This window comes from Pelophylax lessonae (genome assembly GCF_965119305.1).
Source record: "Pelophylax lessonae genome assembly, chromosome: 6".
NCBI classification, from domain to species: domain Eukaryota; kingdom Metazoa; phylum Chordata; class Amphibia; order Anura; family Ranidae; genus Pelophylax; species Pelophylax lessonae.
Genome location: NC_138773.1, coordinates 290,061,138 through 290,080,980, shown reverse-complemented (window position 1 = coordinate 290,080,980; position 19,843 = coordinate 290,061,138). Strand labels below are relative to the sequence as shown.

The following is a 19,843-nucleotide window of genomic DNA, read 5'->3' as shown; positions in this document are numbered from 1 at the left end:
CAGCCTTGTCCAGCCCCCAGCCCTGGCCATAGTGTTAAACATGAAAACAACAAGAGAAGGGCGCACCGACCTTGTGCATTACCACCTAAAAGTTTATTAAAATCAAAGAAGGGTAGCATACAATATACTCACAAACGTAGCATATGAACAAGCATATAGGAAATGGGCACCGCTCGCTTCCAGGACACTTCTCTACTGCTGGATAGCGTGATGGCGTCCTCAAAACCTGATGTGGCTTACGCGTTTCGAGGGAGGACCCTCTTCCTCAGAGCCAAAATCGCCACTGAACATAGTGTTAAACATACCTAAGGAAATTCCTCTAAACTCATAGATGAGAGGGAGCATGCACAGTGTGGTGGCAATGGTACAGAGGCTCTATAAGCCTGCATATTGCTGCCACTACAAATAAGAACTTTATGGTGAGATAATCCACCACCCAACTGCAGCAGGGTGGATGGATAAGTGTGACCATTGGGGAATTATAGTGTTCTTACATAGAGCTATATGTATGTGTCTAATGTCTGTTAAAAATCTCTGTGGATTTAATCTGGATGGATTTAATTAATACTTTTCTTGCACAATAAAATCGCACTATAGGTGCTTATAGGTACCTATAAAGTCCTCTATCTAGTTTGCTAGAAACCATTTTTATACACATAGTTTTTTAGGATGTGGTACCAGACAGAAACCTGTCCTTTATAGGGCTGACTGTCACACTCTCCCCCCCCAAAAAAAAAAGAAATACATTTTCACAAGAATGACATATTGCTCCAGTAATTTGTTAATAAAAAAAAAGATTGTATACCCAATCAAAGGGCACAGAAACATCATTATTTGGAAGATTTTTTTTTTTTTTGAGTTTTATGGCACTTTAGGAGAGGAAGTTTGTTACTGACTTAATTACCAGGTAAATATTTTTTAAAACATGCAGCTTTCATATTGATGAATAGGTAAGTTGTGATATGTTACTTTTTCTTTTTTTTTAGTTTAATACCACTTTTTAAGCCGGAAAAATATCTGCCTTCATCATATTCAAGAGACGAAGCCACATCCATAGTGCACAGCATAGGAACAGTACAGAATTTGAATGTACATACCACACATTTCAGGTACTTCATCGGAATTATCCCCACAATCATCTTCACCATCACAAAGCCATAGATGAAGCTTGCAAAGAGTATTATTACACAGAAATTCATCCGCTCTGCATATATTCTCCCCTTCAATAAAGAGAAACAATAGCAAGGATTATCATTTCCTGTGGCGGCAGAAAACAATGAGACATGGCTGCAAACTACGAGTGCAATTCACACAGAATAATTGAGCTGGCATACTGTAAATGATGAATGTAAAGTGTAATTCGAAAACAGCTATATTACACTGATAAAATCAGATGTTCTATAAAAAGACAAAATATAATTTGTGCATGATTTGTCATAAATAAAAGCTCTTACTTGCTTTGTCTTCATGATAGGCCAGTGTTATTCAACTGCAAGAACATTATAATTGTAAATAAATGCCACCACTCTGGTATCAATGTAGTGACATCATCTGGCTTATTTAACAAGGCACAGCAAAGCGCAATAACTATGTGCAAAATACAGCAATCCACAGCAACCAAACCCGATTTTATACAGTTCTCTTGATTGGATTAATGTGAAATCTGATTGATTACCAGACATGGGACTGGAGTAAGTCACAAGCAAGTCTCAAGTCTTAACCTTCAAGTCCCAGGCAAGTCCCAAGTTACTGTGGCAAAAAGCAAGCAAGTCAAGTCGAGTCCCTGCTAGAAGTCAAGCAAGTCAAGTCATTTATTTTGGTTAAGTCACAAATCAAGTCAAATTACTGATCTACCCCAATTTTCACCTTTAAATCAGTTAAAAGTCAGTGGTCAGGAAAGATTTTGATGTCCTTTTTCCCCACAAACAGAGCTTTCTTTTGGTGGTATTTGATCACCTGTGCGATTTTTACTTTTGCGCTATAAACAAAAAAAGAGCGAAAATTTTGCAAAAATTACAATATTTTTCAAATTTTTTATATGAAATTCCCCCCCAAAAAAATGTAAAAATCAAAATTTTTTAACATTTTTGGCCAATTTGTTTTATGCTACATATGTTTGGTAAAAAAAAATTGCAAAAAGCGTATTTTGATTGGTTTGCGCAAAAGTTATCGCGTTTACTAACAAAGGGAAAGATTTTTGTAATTTTTGTTGTTTTTTATTTAACGCGTTTAAGGCGGCGATCTGCAATTTTTTTTTGCGGTACTGCGACATTGCGGCGGACAGATCGGACCCTTGACTGACATTTTTGACACTTTTGGGGTTACCAGTGACATTTCTACAGTAATCAGTGCTATACATATGCACTGTTACTGTAAAATTACACTGGCAGTGAAGGGGTTAACTTTTTTTGAGAGGGAGGGGTTATGTGTGTCCCTAGGGGCGAGATTCAAACTGTGATTGGCTGTGGCTTGAGGTGTATGAACAGTGATCAACGGTCCTACATAGTAGAACCGTATGATCACCATTCATACACAGGGGAGAATGACAGGCGGCTTGTTTACATTAGCCGCCTGCCTTTCTCCCTCTGCACCGACGATCATGAGTGACCGGCGGACGATCGGGTCTGCCGGTCACGCGCGCGGGGGGTCCGTGAACACGCGGCGCGCACTCGCTCCCAAGACCCTCAAAGGCTAGTGACGTAGTACTACGCCGCTCTGCCTGTGAGGGGCTGACCGCCGCAGTAAATAGTCGTGCGGTGGTCGGCAAGCGGTTAACAAAACTGCTTAGTGCTTTTTTCTTGGCATATTAAAGAAACACTTTGAATGCCCAAACAGCTCAAAATCCTTCGTCCGGTCACGTTTAAACACCACAGTCACTAAAAACATGTTAAGTATTTTCATTGTTAAACAGCCATTGTCCTAAAAATCAGAACACACTGAGGTGTTTTAAGTGACTGTGGTGTCAGAAACATAACAGGCACGATAATTTTGCTTGAACACATCTTGAGAAAATGCAAATATTTAATAACTTAAAAAAGTAAAGTCATTTCGAGTCATATGTCTCAAGTCAAAGTCAAGTCTCAAGTCATGAATACCAAGTCAAAGTCAAGTCGAGTCTTTTATTAATTTTAGTCAAGCAAGTCTCAAATCCTCAAACTGGTGACTTAAGTCTGACTTACGTCAAGTCATGCGACTCAAGTCCCCCACCTCTGTTGATTACTGTAAGCTGCTGACATTATAAACAGGGGTTGGTTTACTAATGGCAAATAGGTTGTGTACTTTGCAAAGTACAGTTGCGCCAGAGCTCAGTAAATGACCAGAAGCTCCAATGACTTCTATAATCCATTAAGGTGCAAGCAAAAAATGCTGTTTATTTTTACCTTCCTTGCATGTGATTGGATATTCTTTGCAAAGTAAAGCCTTACCTCATTTACTAAGCTCTGGAGCAAATGCACAGTCTATTTGCCTTCAGGCAACCCCATAGTCTTAGTACTTTACACCAGCATATAGAGCAGCCCTTTTATTAACAGGTCTACAAAGTTTGAATGGTGAGAAAAAGGGTGGGTATCTAGGTAGGTCTCCTTGATAGCCTCCGCAGCCTCATCGCTATGATGGGAGGGCACAAAATATCAACCCATTGCCCAATGCAGAGCATGGTTTGTGTAGCAAAGGAGGCAAAAGGCATATTTATTGAATATCTAAGGGTCCATGCACATTAGGCAGCCAAAAAAAAAAAAAATGCCAGAACTGCTAAAAGAAAAAAGAAGCATAAAACCACTCCTATAGAGCATATTGTACACGCATTTAAGCACATTAAGGACCCTTTCACATGGGCGCACCGTTATACGCAGTCTGTTCTGCTCAGCGGGGGATCTGTGTGTGGAGAGGGAGCTGTCAGATCCCCACTGTCCTCTATGAAGAGATCAGATGAGAACAGACCGCCTGATCCTCCAGACAGATGGAAAATAGGGTTTCCATGCATCCGGACTTCACGGACAGGATCGGATCAGATAGCAGCGGGTGTCATATACACATCTGACCGTTCTTCTCTCTGGAATGATCACAGAGTGTCTGTGATCCTTCTATATAGGATCGCAGGTCTCTGTGATCATTTCACAAGCCCCGCCCTCATACAGTTAGAAACACGCCCCTAGGTACACATTTAACTTTGATCGCCCCTGGGTTAACCCCTTCCCTTCCAATGGCATTATTACAGTAACAGTGCATATTTTTAGCACTGATTACTGTAGTAATGTCACTGGTACCCCCAAAAATGTCAGTAAGGGGTCTGATCTGTCCGCCGCCCACATAAATTTGCAGATCGCCGCCATTACTACTAAAAAAAACAAAAAAACAATAAAAAATGACAAATCTTTTCCGCAGTTAGTAGATGCGATAACTTTTGTGCAAACCAATCAAAATACGCTTGTTGCAATTTTTTTTACCAAAAATATGTAGCAGACAACAAAATGTTAAACAAATTAGATTTTTAATTTTTCTTTGTTTGGGAATGTTATATAGCAGCATGTGAAAATTATTGTTTTTTTTTCCAGAATTGTCGCTCTATTTTTGTCTATAGCGTAAAAAATAAAAACCGCATAGGTGATCAAATACCACCAAAAGAAAGCTCTATTTGTGGGAAAACATCAATTTTATTTAGATACAGAGTCGCACAACAGCGCAATTGTCCATTAAAGTAACGCAGTGCCGAATCACAAAAAATGGCCTGGTCATTAAGGGGGCTTCCAGTCCAGAAGTGGTTAAAATTGACATATTCATTGAACGCAGAAAATATAGCTTTTGCTATGCTTCTGGTGCTCCAACAGGAAACCCATTGCTCTCCTACACACAAGCCTCCTTGTTGTTCACCTCCCCTACTCTTGTCCAATCACAGAACAATTTGTATTTTGTGAACCCATTTAAGTGGCATATGATTTTACATAGAATCTTGCTGGCAGCAACACTGTACTCATGTAACGTTTCTGCTAACATTTCCGTGGGTACAATGTATAGCGCATATATATACCTTGGTTGCTAGGACGCAAGTGTATCCTGCTCGTGGTTGCTATAATGCAGGCAGCTTGTGCTCCCTAGATGCTAGGACACAGGTGGCTCCTGCTGTTTAGTGTCCTTAGTGTGCTAGGATGCAGGCAGCTCCTGCCCGCTTTACATTGTGGACCAATATACAGACCATGTTGCATGGGCCCACAGAATACAATACTGCTGCATTCAGATACATTTAAATTATGGATTTGAATTTAAATAATTGCATGTCAGTGTGCACAAGTGCTTAAAGAGGACCTAATCTTTGGAAACTGTGTCCAGAAAAAGCAAGCAGCAAGGGGGAAGGACTAATGCCCAGTATAACCTGGGGTCTCCCTGCAGTTGATCTTTTCCCCATTTATGATTTAGTGTGCCTTTTCTCGAAGTGGTCATCTTGGAGAGGGAATGAGGATTTATTTTCTAATGTCAGAGATGCCCCCTCATAACCGGTAATTTGAAGACTGGTGAGGGAACATTTAAGAAACAGCAGGAGAGGTGAACAAGCAGGGAGTTGCTTGCAGCACGGATTCCTCTCCAGCAAGTAGCTCAGTTTTGACATCACTAAACCTTATTCCAAATCTACTAAGACTAGCAGCCAAAGGCAGCAGTGCCTCCCACACTGCAAATTATCAGCCATGAGACTGTAGGTACAAGCGCCCCCTAGGCATAACCGCATACCAGGAATGCAAAAGAAAAGGTGAAACTTTCAGGATGCTGCTTAAAGTGTATCCAAACCCAAAACCAAAAATGTAATACAGTATATTGCAGCTTACTAGTCCTTGGTACGGAAGCTGCATTCGGTTTTTTTTAAAGCTTCTTTTGCTTTATTTTCAAATGGTAATCTCTTGTTTTTATTGTTTTTGTACACTTTTTTGTGAATGGGGGGCAGCATCTGGGGGCTCCCTTGTTAAAGAGGGCTTCCAGATTCTGATAAGCCCCCCCCCCCCCCCCGGAGGGGGATCCCAAGCCATTTTTTTTTTTTTAACAGGCAGACACTTTTTTTTTTCCTGAATCAGCTGTCAGCGGGGAAGCCCATTGACAGCTGATGACTCATCACGCCGTAGCCCACTTCCTGGCCCCGTTCCTTAACAGCCAGCTTACACTGCACCCTAATTGGGCAATTAGGGCGCAGAATGCACTGTGCAGCACGCAGTGCATTGCAGGCTGTTTAGTGGGGCTAACATCCGGCGAACGGTCAGACAGGCAAATTTTCGGCCCAATCTCATGCTCGGGTTGAACTATTCGTCCAACACTATTGTATAATTGCACAGTTAACATTTCTAGATGTTTCCTATGACAGAAAATCTTCACTTTTTAAATTGTGTTCCATTTTTAAAGGGCAGTAAAATAATGCCTTACATTCACTTAGCCTTAAACTGACATTTTGATAGGTATATTCAATGACAACCTGTTTAAAGGGGGAAAAAAAAGCACAAGAAGGATCAACAAGCCGGGATAGGATCCTTTAGAAATGCCACATCTGATATCTGACATTACTGTATTTGGGGACTGTGACTTGAATGAAACAGGGAAATGGGAAAGCCGACACTAATAAGGTACAAATCAGCTCCAAAAATGTTTCTATTCTACAGATTTGATTACAATATTGCTCCCATGGAAAGTCTTTTTATTTTACCTAATCTTAGTTCTCTTTCAAGCTTGGCAATCAGGCACCAAGTTAACTGCTACCCACTCTAGCACACAGTCACTCAATTGCTAACAATAACCATGTCCGAGAATAAGAACCATCATTACTACTAAAACAGCTATATTTTAGATGAAAACCTCAGACTATTAAATGTCAAGGCCAGCTTACTTTTCCAAATGCGTACTACAATTCACACAGAGGCCCCAAAGGCAATATTCATACCAAGTGGCAGTTGTGTCATTCCTCATAATGAATAACAATTTCCAGAAAATGGATTCCGACATATTACTTATTCAACGCTTCTTCCGATGTGCTTTTTTTTTTTTTTTTGTTTATTGAGGTTAAACCTCTTGAGCTTAGTTTATTTATTTATTTTCCTATTGTTGGTTTTTTTGAACTTCTTTCTTAACTCTTGGCTTTTAATGTTTTGATCAAGGTTTCTTTCTTTGTTTCAGTAAACTACGGGCCATGGCGCAGAAAGTCTTAAGTTATTCTTCCACAAGGACTTAGAAGTGATTGAGTAGATTTTCCACTCTGTCAAAAGCAGTCAACGAGAGTAATTTATTGTGCATGGCAAAGACTCACAAAGGTGAAATTTTACTTTCCCTTTCTTATGTATAATAATTTGTTTTGCTGCTATTGTTACGGCATTTGGATTAGAGATTGGGAACATATGTGTGCCACTGTGTGTGACAATTATACAAAAAGATACGTTGCAAGAAACAATGGAAACTCTTTTTAGGTAGAATAAAGGCCTGTACACACGATAAGAAAATCTGTAGGGAAAATTTGTCTGATGACCGATCTGCCGATTTTCGGATTGTTAGTATGGTGCTTTCGACAGCCAACTCCGACTTTTCGGCTGACAAAATCCTGATGTGCGGGCTATACAATTTTTGTCGTCCGTAATACAACGTCTGATTTTCGTCTCATTAGTACAGATTTTGACGTAAAAAAATCTTAAGAGCAAGACTAGGCATGCTCAGAGATGAAAGAACACATACAAATCAATCCAACACATGACATCACTTCTGAAGTAGAATTCTGTCGTACGGGAAAATTTGTATGAAAATAACCTCTTCACTTTCCACATCAGACTAGCATGCCACAAAAAAACGGACGACAGATCGTTCGATAATCTGATCGTGTGTACGGGCTTAAGACTGAGTTATATAAACACACTTCTTTCGATTGACATCATCTTAATTTATTTTATTTTTTTAAACCACTATCCCTATGTAATGGAAGATCATGCAACTTACATAAGTACTAAGTAGCTTGGAACAAGCTACTTAGCCAATGAATGGAAAGAAATTATTCAGCGCTCAGATCAAACAAAAAATGGTATATAAGCAGCTGAACACCGGAATAGGTCAAACCTATCAATACCCAGTAAGAACAATTAAATCAAAAAGGTGCAGCGCTAAAATTGCATACATTAAATAACAATAACTGCTATATGTATACAAAAATGTCCATAAATAAAGTAAATCATAAAGTAGTTTATAGAGTAGTCCTTCCAATTTCACAAAGATGTACCAAGGAGACCCGTGCTGTTAAAATGAAATGCAGGCACCACTTCAAACGTGAATCCATCACCAAAGTTTATGCAAGCCTCTCACCTTCATCATTCGACCACTAAAGGTCACTGCACTTTATATAAGGGTGAGCTGTGACGTCACCCGCGACGCTCCGGAGGCATCGCTGCACCGCAGCACCTTATTTTTACATGCTTTGTTACATGTCTTCCGTAGTGCACTGGGAAAGTGCCTTTTATGTGAGTAGAATCTTTTATGCATTCAATAAAAGCCGTTTTTAGATGGAGAGCATTAGATCTTTTCCTGTTTTTTATGGGATGAACGACTGCTGAATGGTCGCTGAGTCCATTTAAGAGCACTGGAGATCGGGTATTGGCAGGTGTTCATCTGGCTATTCACCCTTATATAAAGTGCAGTGACCTTTAGTGGTCGAATGATGAAGGTGAGAGGCTTGCATAAACTTTGGTGATGGATTCACGTTTAAAGTGGTGCCTGCATTTCATTTTAACAGCACGGGTCTCCTTGGTACATCTTTGTGAAGTTGGAAGGACTACTCTATAAACTACTTTATGATTTACTTTATTTATGGACATTTTTGTATACATATAGCAGTTATTGTTATTTAATGTATGCAATTTTAGCGCTGCACCTTTTTGATTTAATTGTACTTAGCCAATGAGGCTGAAAGTCCTGACCAGCATATTTTTTCTGGGTCAGTGACTCATTAAGTAGTGAAAGTGATTTTGACACTAAATAAATAAAATGAAGTTGTTTGTAACACCTTTTATTGAGCATTCCAATAAAAAAACAATTAAAAAAAAAAAAAATTAAAAAGTAACCTTCAGAAGAATACTTACTAGTCTCAGTTGAGCTTCCCATGACTCCATGTGTTGAATACCTACAACCTGCACCCTCTTCTCCTGCATGCTGTGGTTCCACACACCAACCACATGTTATTACTGTTTCCCTGCAGATGTGCAGTAATGTAATATTGTAATGAATATTTTAATACATACATTCTTTGAAAGGCCAGTACCACCTCTGTAGAGCCTTGGATTTGTAAAGGACTAGCTCACACTGAAAAGGCTAATGTATTTATTAAAGATAAGCAGATTTTGGGTAAATTGAATTCACCCAAAAATTACTGATTTTGTATTAGTACAGTAGTGCATTAGTACTGTCCATTATAATGAGGGGCTACTTTTTGGCATGAGAGCAGTTTCAGGATAGTTGAATGGAGCTTCCATAACCTTCAGGAGCCATTTAACCACATAAGGACCGCCCGCCGCAGTTTTACTGCAGCAGGATGGCCCTCCTGCGCGAACCAACGTAGCCCTACGTCGCCAGAGCATCTTCTGCTAGAGGGCGAGCGTGCGCCGCCGGTGGCGCGCTCCCGCCCCCACTCAACCGCTGGGACTCTATTGCATGGGGCTGGTGGCTCCGGCCACCCGCGATCGTTCCCCGCCGAGAGCGAAGAACGGTCAGCTATTGTAAACACAGCTGACCGTTCTTCTCTCTGGAATGATCACAGAGCCCCTGTGACCCTTCTATATAGGATCACAGGTCTCTATGATCATTTCAAAAGCCCCTCCCTCCCACAGTTAGAATCACTCCCCTAGGCTTACATTTAACCCCTTGATCACCCACTTTGTTAATCCCTTCCCTGCCAACGTCATTATTACAGTAACAGTGCATATTTTTAGCACTGATTACTGTAGTAATGTCACTGGTCACCCCAAAAGTGTCAAAAATGTCAGTTAGGGGTCCGATCTGTCTGCTGCAATGTCGCAGCCCCGCTAAAAATTGCAGATTGCCACTATTGCTATTTAAAAAAAAATAAAAATAAAAAAGAAATAAATCTTTCCCCTAGTTTGTAGACGTGATACATTTTGCGCAAACCAAACAAAATACACTAATTGCGATTTTGTTTTACCAAAAATATACAGCCAAAAACAAATTGGCCTAAAATGTTAAAAAAAAATCGTTTTTTTAATTTTTATTTTTTTTTTTTGGGGGGGGGGGGCAATGTTACATAGCAGAATGTGAAAAATATTGTTTTTTTTTCAGAATTGACGTTATTTTTTTGTTTATAGCGCAAAAAATAAAAATTGCAGAGGTGATCAAATACCACCAAAAGAAAGCTCTAATTGTGGGGAAAAAAGGACATCAATTTTATTTAGGTACAGCGTCTCATGACCACACAATTATCCATTAAAGTAAAGCAGTGCTGAATCGCAAAAAATGGCCTGGTCATTAAGGGGGCAAATCCCTCCAGTCCAGAAGTGGTTAAAGACCATTGCACCCTTAAAAACCATTACAACTAAAGTTGTAAAATTTTGCTGAAAGCTTCTGATTTTTGCTGTAATGTTTTGGGAAATACATTTTTATGTTCATCTAATAATAATAGTGTGTACTATTGCTGATTATTAACATATTGAAATGGTGCTGAACTCATTGAACAAGCTCTGTGAGTTTTTCTGCTTATGGCCTCTGTCTGTTTCAAATACACAGCATTGCATTTTAGATGGATTACTCTTCTTTTTACTACTCATAGTGGGTGATATTTATAAAAGGTAGATATCTTGAAGCCTCGTTCACATTTTAGGGTCACCACCATTTACCTTTGGAATATCATCATTGAGAAGAAGCTGAATGACCTTACTAGCAGAAACCATGAAAGACAGAAAAAGCCAATTCTATACAAAGCATAAAGCTCAAGGAGGCAATTATGTGCTCACCAACTACGGGTGCCAAGCTCAATATAGGATCCACCTCTTCCCTGCAGACACATATAAACTGACTAGGCTGCACACACCACAGTGTTTTTTATTCTCGATCTCAACAAGTTTCATTGAAATATAAGATGGCTCCTCTAACATTTTCATGCCAGATGGACATGATGGGTTTACACCGCAGTCAGGGCTTAATCACCCTATGATTAAGAACTGACCGAGAGTGCATTGCGTCAATGAGGAGTCATGTCTGGCAGAAGTGGCAATGTAAAATGAGCTATGCAGTATATTAAAAAATGCTTGTTGAGAAGAAAAAACACAGTTGTCTGTGGCCTGGACTTATTTTTATCTATAAAAGAAGCCAATGTGTTTCAGATCGCAAGCAATCATAAAAAACTAAAACATGCATTTTGGACACATTTGTATTTCAAATAAACAAATTTGATGCTTCAACAATTCTTTTTTTTAGGACACTTGTTTTATAATAATAAAAAATAATAATAGAAATAATAAAATAAGCTTTGTAGGCTTTGTAGCATCTTTTAACACAGATGTAGATTGATTGTGTCGGTCTCCTCCGCACTCTCTGAGCATTCGGTTAATCAGATTTACAGGGCACATTGGTGCTACTGATTTATCAGAGCATACAGAGCAAATGAGATACATGAGAAGCAGATAATTTAGAGCGTTTAATAGACTATCTAACCTCTCTCACAATTATCTTCATCACTCCCATCCACGCAGTCATGGACACCATCGCACAGCCACCTGATTGGGATACAGTAAGCTCTGTTCTTGCAGCGGAACTGGTTCTCTTTACATTCCATTACACAGTCCAGCTGTATTTTAGAAAAAAAAAAAAAAAAAACGAATTAACCATCTTAATATGTAAAACATTCTAAACTAGATAGAATCACAAAGGTGTTTTACCCTGGCAATAGTTTGGATATAAGGCTGAACATCAAGAAAAGCTAAATACACAAATGAAATGCATACAGTATGTAAGAGCTATTTTTCTTGCTACAATATTTGTAATTTTGTCCAGCCAGTCATAATATGCCCAACTTTTCAGACAGCACAGGCAGGTGACCTGGGTCTTCTCTACTGAGGTTAAGCAGTACAGCCTGTCTATTTCTCTCCCCCTGTGATTGGACAGTGAAGGAGCAGCAAAATAATGATAAAACATCCCTCTGCTCTTATTTCCCTTTAGTGTGTAATGTGGAAGAGGTGGGTAGGATTTGGTCCCTTTTAGGCTTTTCCCTTTTTTTCAACCAATCTGGGCTGTCTACATCTGCATTATGTTGGGTTGATATTCGGAGAGGTAGGTTTGTGGGGATTTGAGAGTTTTTCCAGCAGAATAAAAACACGATTTAAGGAGCAGGGGAGCCACATTTACATCTGCATTGGTATCCCATTTGCATGGGCCTATAAATTTAGTTGACAGTGAAGGAAAGCACCTTAGTGTGGGACATTGGTGAGTACCTGACCAACCACGAGGAGTTTATCCCAACCACGCTCATTGTCCATATCTTTGGAGTGGCTTATAACAAGTTGAGTGTTATTGCCTAAAAAAAATGGCTTGATTACTATGCTTTTACTTCAACTTTGTAAATAAATACTCTTTAAGGCAATAAAAGTTAAAAATACAAGTTTATCCAGCAAGATCTTCTATCATTGCTATGATGTAAAGCAGAGGTGGGGGACTTGAGTCACATGACTTGACTTAAGTCAAACTTAAGTCATCAGTTTGAGGACTTGAGACTTGCTTGACTAAAATTAATAAAATTTTTGGACTTGACTCGACTTTGACTTGGTATTCATGACTTGAGACTTGACTTTGACTTGAGACATATGACTCGAAATTACTTTACTTTTTTAAGTTATTAAATATTTGCATTTTCTCAAGATGTGTTAAAGCAAAATGAATGTACCTCTTATTTTTCTGACACCACAGTCACTTAAAACACCTCAGTGTGTTCGGATTTTTAGGACACTGGCTGTTTAACAATGGAAATACTTAACATGTTTTTAGTGACTGTGGTGTTGAAACATGACTGGACGAAGGATTTTGAGCTGTTTGGGCATTCAAAGTGTTTCTTTAATATGCCAAGAAAAAAACACTAAGCAGCTTTTTTAATGTTGAAAATAAAACAAAACCTTTCCTGACCTCTGACTTTTAACTGATTTCAAGGTGAAAATTGGGGTAGATCAGTATTTTGACTTGATTTGTGACTTGACCAAAATAAATGCCTTCACTTGACTTGCTTGACTTCTAGCAGGGACTTGACTTGCTTGCTTTTCGCCACAGTAACTTGGGACTTGCTTGAGACTTGAAGGTTAAGACTTGAGACTTGCTTGTGACTTACTCCCATGTCTGATGTAAAGTAGATATACTGTTGAGTGGTAATGGTGTGTGCACCCTTGTGGAGTTACTAGTGGAGTCTGCAAGAGTAGCCAGTGTCTGTCCCATGATGATATAATATAAGTGTTAAAAAACTGTAATCTATTCTTTAAAAAGCAAGCAATAAATAAAAAAAATGTCCTTGTCTAGTAGCCTTAACACATGAATGATGTGTTTAAACTTTGAAATTCTCTTCAATAGTCCTCACCTAACCTGTGTGTTTGATTTACTGTAAATTATCAGATATCCACACACGTTTAGTCTGCAACAAAATGTTCCATGTGCTCCTTTAGAGAGTAAGCTTAAAAATAAATATGTGTTTTACATGTTCTTTATTTAGACTCTCACATACAGTACAGTCATGGCAAAAAATTTTGGCACCTCTGAATTTCTGTCAGATAATGCACCAGTTCGCCCAGAAAATTGTTGCAATTACAAATGTTTAGGCATTCTCATGTTTTATGTCTTTTGTTTGTATTGGTATGACAGAAAAAAGTGGAGAAACAAAAGGCCAAATCTGACACATTTCATGCAAAACTCCAATAATGGACTGGACAAAATTATTGAAACCTTCTCAAAATTGTAAGAAATGATTGCATTCCAAGTTTGTGATGCTCCTGTAATTTGTAATTTAACTCACCTGTATCAATTTACAGGTGCTGACAATATATAAATCTGACCAGTTTAAATGGTGAAAAATTGACTCAACCTTTCTGTTGTGTGTCTCTGTGTATCACACGGAGCATGGAGAAGAGAAAGAGCAGCAAATTATTTTTCTGAGGATTTGAGAACAAAAATTGTGGAAAAGCATGGACAATCTCAAGGTTACAAGTCCATCTCCAGAGATCTTAATGTTCCTGTGTCCACTGTGTGCAACATTGTCAAGAAGTTTACAGCCCATGGCACTGTAGCTAATCTACCTGGGCGTAGACGAAAGAGAAAAACGGATCAAAGAGCTTGCCAAAACGTACCCTAGGAAGCCAAAATCATTTTGGGAATGTGCTGTTGACAGACGAAACAAAATTGCAGCTTTTTGGTAAAGCCCATCATTCTACTGTTTTCAGAAAATGTAAGGAGGCCTTTAAAGAGAAGAATACAGTCCCTACAGTCAAACACGGTGGAGGTTCACTGATGTTTTGAGGTTGCTTTGCTGCTTCAGGCACTGGATGTCTTAACCGTGTGAATGGCATTATGAAACCTAAAGATTAGCCAAAGAATTCTGGAGTGCAATGTAGGACCCAGTGTCAGAAAATTGGGTCTCTATCAGAGGTCATGGGTCTTACAGCAGAACAATGACCCAAAGCACATGTCAAAAAGTACTCAGAAATGGTTTAAGACAAAGCGCTGGAGAGTACTGAACTGGGCAGCAATGAGTCCAAATCCAAATTCCATAGAGCATCTGTGGTGAGATCTCAAAACAGCAGTTGGAAAAAGGAACCCTTCCAATCTGAGAGACCTGGAACAGTTGGCAAAAGAACAGTGGTCCAAAATTCTAGTAGAGAGGTGTAAGAAATTCATTAATGGTTAAAAGTGATTGATTTCAGTTATTTTTTTCAAGAGGTGTGCTGCCAAACATTAACTTGAGGTTGCTAATAATTTTGTCCAGTTCATTTTTGAAATTTTGCGTGGAATGAGTCAGATTTGGCTTTTTTGTTTTTACACTTTCATACCAATACAAACAAAAGAAAAAAATACGAGAATGTCTAACCATTTGAACTTGCAACACTTTTCTGGGCGAAGTGGTGCATTATCTAAAAGAAATGCAGAGATGCCAATATTTTTGGCCATGCCTGTATACCTTTATTCCTTACGTTCACCTATAATGCTTCATTCAGTCAAAGAAGCAAAGGGAATTCCTGTGACAGCAACACGTTGTTGAAATTATAGCTCAGGGTATTAGACTCCCTATGTGACAGCACTGATTGGCCCAGAGCTATCACAAGCTCCATCATACCTGTAAGCACTGAATATTTCCTTTGGTTGCCAGATTATAAACAAAACAGTGGGAGAGTGAAAGAAAGGTATTTTCTGCTTGAGAAGGGAACAATAAAAGCAAACCCAGGAAATTGCTCTGAATAGATAAATTCGATGGCGATCTTCAATCCCTTTTTTTTTTTTTGGCTCCAATTTGTATGTTTTATTTTTACTAGACCATACTACAATCCATCCATTGTCTATGGGGAATTTTTTTAATCTTCGAACCCTTTCCAATTGTCATTTTTTTTTTCTAATTAAGGATTGTCTGTGTGTGGCCCCTTCAACCTCCTCTATTTTCCCAAAACAGGAACTTTCACACTTAACATAAAACAATAACAAATAGGCATAGATATCCATCACTCACCTCATCTGAGCCATCTGCACAATCATATTCACCATTACACCTCAGGTAGGCCGAGATACAACCTCCACTATTGCAGACATACTCGCTGGAAGAACAGGTTGGTGAGGCTGCGTAAAAAAAAAAAAAAAAGAAGTAACATTAGATATGTCCACTAGTGGAACTTCCGCTTTAAGTGCTTCTGACCCCCTGACTTGCCATTTTTGGCATGTCATTTTTTTGCAGGGGGGGAGCGGGTCGCTAGATTTGACAGGTACCCAGTTCCACTTCTGCTTGGGCCACCAATGTGGCTCAAGTGGAAGTTCTCCTTTCTCCCTCCCTCCCTGCAATCTTCTGGGACACGTCACATGTCGCAGAAGATTTCCCATCCACTCAGGATGCGCAGTGTGCAAGCTGTTGCCCACACTAGTGATGCTGGCCCCATGGGGAGAAGAGGGAGAGAACCGAGGCTCCTGTCACCTGCATCACTGCACTGTGGGACAAGTGAGTGTGTGTTTATTAAAAGTCAGCAGCTACACTTTTTGTAGCTGCTGACTTTTAATAAACACCAAAATGGGTGGAACTCCGCTTTAACAATGAACTCTTAGCTATTTTCAAGCGCCATAGAGAATGTTATAGCATTCGTTAATTATCCATTAAGTAGAGAAGGTTAGGTATATGTTTTATTATTGAATGGCTTGTAGTTCATTTGTAATCTTCTTTGTGGGGTGCTTTGGTGCAGATTCATCTTGATGTATGCAGAGGCGTAACTAGAACCTTCAGGGCCCTGGTGCAAGAAACCATGAAGGGCCCCCCGGACCCCTGGCCGGGGGACCTTCCCTTCAAGCCTGGGGCTCTTCCCACTGATCCTGGGGCCCTTTACTCTCATTTCGGGGCCCTTTCACAAGTTCTGCAGTGGGCCCCCTTCCTGCCATCTTGGGGCCTCCCAATGGTGGTGGAATGCCAGGGCCCGGTCGCAGATTTGACCTTTGCGATCCTGGAAGTTCACCCACGGACCACAGTTTTTATTTTTTGGTATTTTAATTGTATTATTTTTTATCATTTTATTTTATTTTTTTACAATGTCACTGACTATGACTCTGTCCATTCAGAAAAGGAAGGAGCTGGTAAATTACATATTTACCGACCCCTTCCTGGTTATCTATTGTGAACCATCCCCTTCAGCAGCCAGCAGGACAGGTGAGGGAGCACAGTAGGGGCGGGAGACCAGGGAAGCACACAGGGGCCCAAAGACAGCAGAACACAAGTGAACTGGATAGGAGGAGTGGCGGGGGCAGCATACAGAGGAACCAATATCCTCCATTTTCCTCCTGCAGCTACAGGAGGAAAAAGGAGGACAGTGATTTCTCTACATGCTGCCCCCACCCCCTCCTATCCAGGTGTACAGGGGAGCTGCATGGGCCCCCTGGAGCATGGGGCCCGGTTGCGATTGCAACCCCTGCAACCCCTGTAGTTACGCCCCTGGATGTATGCCTTCAGTATTAAAAATCATCACCAAACGTAGATGCTTGCCAACCATTAGATGACATGAGCCGCAGCAAATATACACTATATGATCAAAGTATAAACACCCTAAATAATTAAGTTCTGGTGTTTTACAGAAAGGGTACTATTGGTATTACAGTATGCCAAGATATTTTGGTCAATTGTACACTTCTAACTTTGTGCAACAGTTTGGTGAAGGTTAATTTCAATTCCAGCATGACTACCCACAAGGCCAGCTCCATGGTCTGAAGAGTTTGACGTGGAATAATTCAAGTGGTCTGCACAGATCCATAACCTCAACCCTACTGAACATCGCTGGGGTGGAATAAAATACCAATTGTGAACCAAGTCCTTATGTCATACATCAGTGCCTAACATTACAAATGCAATGCCCACAAATAAAATCCAAAACCTTGCAAGAAGCCTTTCCTGATAGAGACTGTTGTAGCTACAAAGTCAGGATGGGGTAAAGCAAACATAAAGGTGTTTAACCAAATCACAATTTTTTTTAAGAAAGTTACTGGTTAATGCAATAAAAAAGAGGCATTTTCAGTATAATTGGTGGCATTGTAGTTTTAAGCACAACTATGAAAGTAGTGATGTCAGAGAGGTGACAGAACTGCTTCATACCTAAGAGGCCTGTCTATCTGCTGGCATATTTTTAAATACTCCGCTTGTATTATCCATAAGAATGTCACTGATGTGAAATTTTTTTGATTTAAAGGTAAAAGGATGTACTTTTGGGTAACTGCAAATTAGACCCTTTCTAAAACTATACTTTAAATTACTGGGAAAATGTATTATGATTATTCAAGTGACTTAATTAGTGCTTCCAGTGTTTCTCTATAGATATTCAGTACAAAGGTTGGTTAATTGAATATTAATTGACTGGATCACATTCAGCAGGTTTATTGTAGAAGAAGTGCCTGATAAATGTAGGTAATAAACAGAAAGGGGATTTCCAGTCTGGGAAAATCACCAAGAACCTCAAAGTAAATGCTCAATTGTTAATGTAGAAGTCAAGTTTAAAAAAGAAAATCAATAGCCTAAGACATGTTAAAATAAATAAAGCAATTTCAATGCAATACTCACGCAATACTCACTAAACCTCACCCCCCTCCCCATCCCATCCTCAAAGTAATTCTTCTCTGTCATTAGATATCACTGGTCTGCTGGTTTGACTGATACTTAGGGGTTGATTTACTAAAGGCAAATAGACTCTGCAAGTGTTCCAGAGCTTAGTAAATGATGTAAGGATTAACTTTGAAAAGAGTACCCAATCACATCCAAGGAAATAAAAAAAAAAAACAGCATTTTTGTTTGCACATGATTAGATGATGGAAATCAGCAGAGTTTCTGCTCATTTACTAAGTTCTGGAGCAACTGCACTTGCAGAGAGCAATTGCACTTTGCAAAGGGCACAGTCTATTTGCCTTTAGTAAATCAACCCCTTAGTATCATTCAACCCACCTTCTGCAACCCCATTAGGGTTAAGTCAGTGGACAAAAGATGCACAAAGGGAAAATTAAGCGCAGGGGAAGGGGGCCTACTAAGAAAAATTGGGAAGAAGGGGTTTCACTAAATATAAAATGAGAGAAGAGGGGATTATTAAAGTGAAGTATAAATAAAAGGGCTCACTGAAGGCAGGAGAATTGAAGGGGGTTAACTAAGAACAAGTACAGTGCATTCACCTGGGACATCTATCTTGTGCACCTGTGTGAGGCTGGGTCAGGGAGGGTGGAATTTAGAGGTCTTGAATTTCTTTTATGTTATGTTTTTACTATACTGTTGCTGTATGGTATTTTATCATTGTTATGAATAAAATGTAACTTTTATATGAATGTGTCAGTGGGGTCACTTAGAGTGGGTGGTCTAGCACCGGCATAGCCCCTTGTCTATTTACAGTATTTTTGGGCTACTTTTTTGGGGTGAAGGTGAAGGACTTGATTAATTGGACATATATATATTTTCTGTCTAAGAACAAGTACAGGAGAAAGGGAGGCACAAAGGGTACATTTAGTGTAGGTGAGGGAGACTTTCTAGGGGAAAAAGGAGAAGAGGGAAATCATCTACGGTAAATGGAAGGAAAGGGGCTCATGTGGAGTATGTGGAGAGAAGGGGGGGGGGCTCATTAAGGTAAGTAGATAGATAGGAGCTCATGTAGGGTAAGTGAAGAGGAGAGGGGCTCACTATGGGTAAATGGAGAGGCATGGAGGCTTACCAAGGGTAAATAGAAAGGCTCACTAAGATTGAGTGGCTTGAGGGCTTCATGTATGGTTTTTGTGAAAGAGGGGGACAAACTTTGGGTCAGGGAACTACAAATTATCTTACCTATTCACTAGGCATGCTATACTCAAATGAAACAGTTGCATGGATTGACTGGAATCAATCAGCAAGGAGCCATGTTACAGTTACTAAGGGACATTTGTATCAGGCTTTTACCTGTGAAATTACTAGGGAAGTGTAGACTGTATAAACTGGTTTAGTATGCAATTTAAACAGGCTGAAGGCCACAGAGAAGCAGTAAGAGAGCCACCTGTGGCTAAGAAAATAGCAGTTTGACATGCAATTCTTATGGCATTATAATGTAATGTGAGCCGTCTCGCCACTGCTTCACAAATGAGGTACATTTATTTTATGTAGAGAATGCACCATTAT

General features: G+C 39.6%; 1 protein-coding gene across 6 annotated transcripts in view; it reads right to left on the bottom strand.

Moving 5' to 3' along the window:
* The window catches only part of LRP1B (LDL receptor related protein 1B), a 2,177,452-nt gene that overhangs the window by 170,505 nt on the left and 1,987,104 nt on the right, over positions 1 to 19,843 (bottom strand). For all 6 annotated transcript variants that reach the window (XM_082262163.1, XM_082262161.1, XM_082262165.1 and 3 more), the window contains 3 exons: positions 15,704 to 15,810; positions 11,668 to 11,800; positions 1,098 to 1,220 (listed from right to left, as the gene is read on the bottom strand). In XM_082262163.1, coding sequence (XP_082118289.1) covers positions 1,098 to 1,220; positions 11,668 to 11,800; positions 15,704 to 15,810 — 363 coding nt within the window. The remainder of the gene's footprint in view (positions 1 to 1,097; positions 1,221 to 11,667; positions 11,801 to 15,703; positions 15,811 to 19,843) is intronic.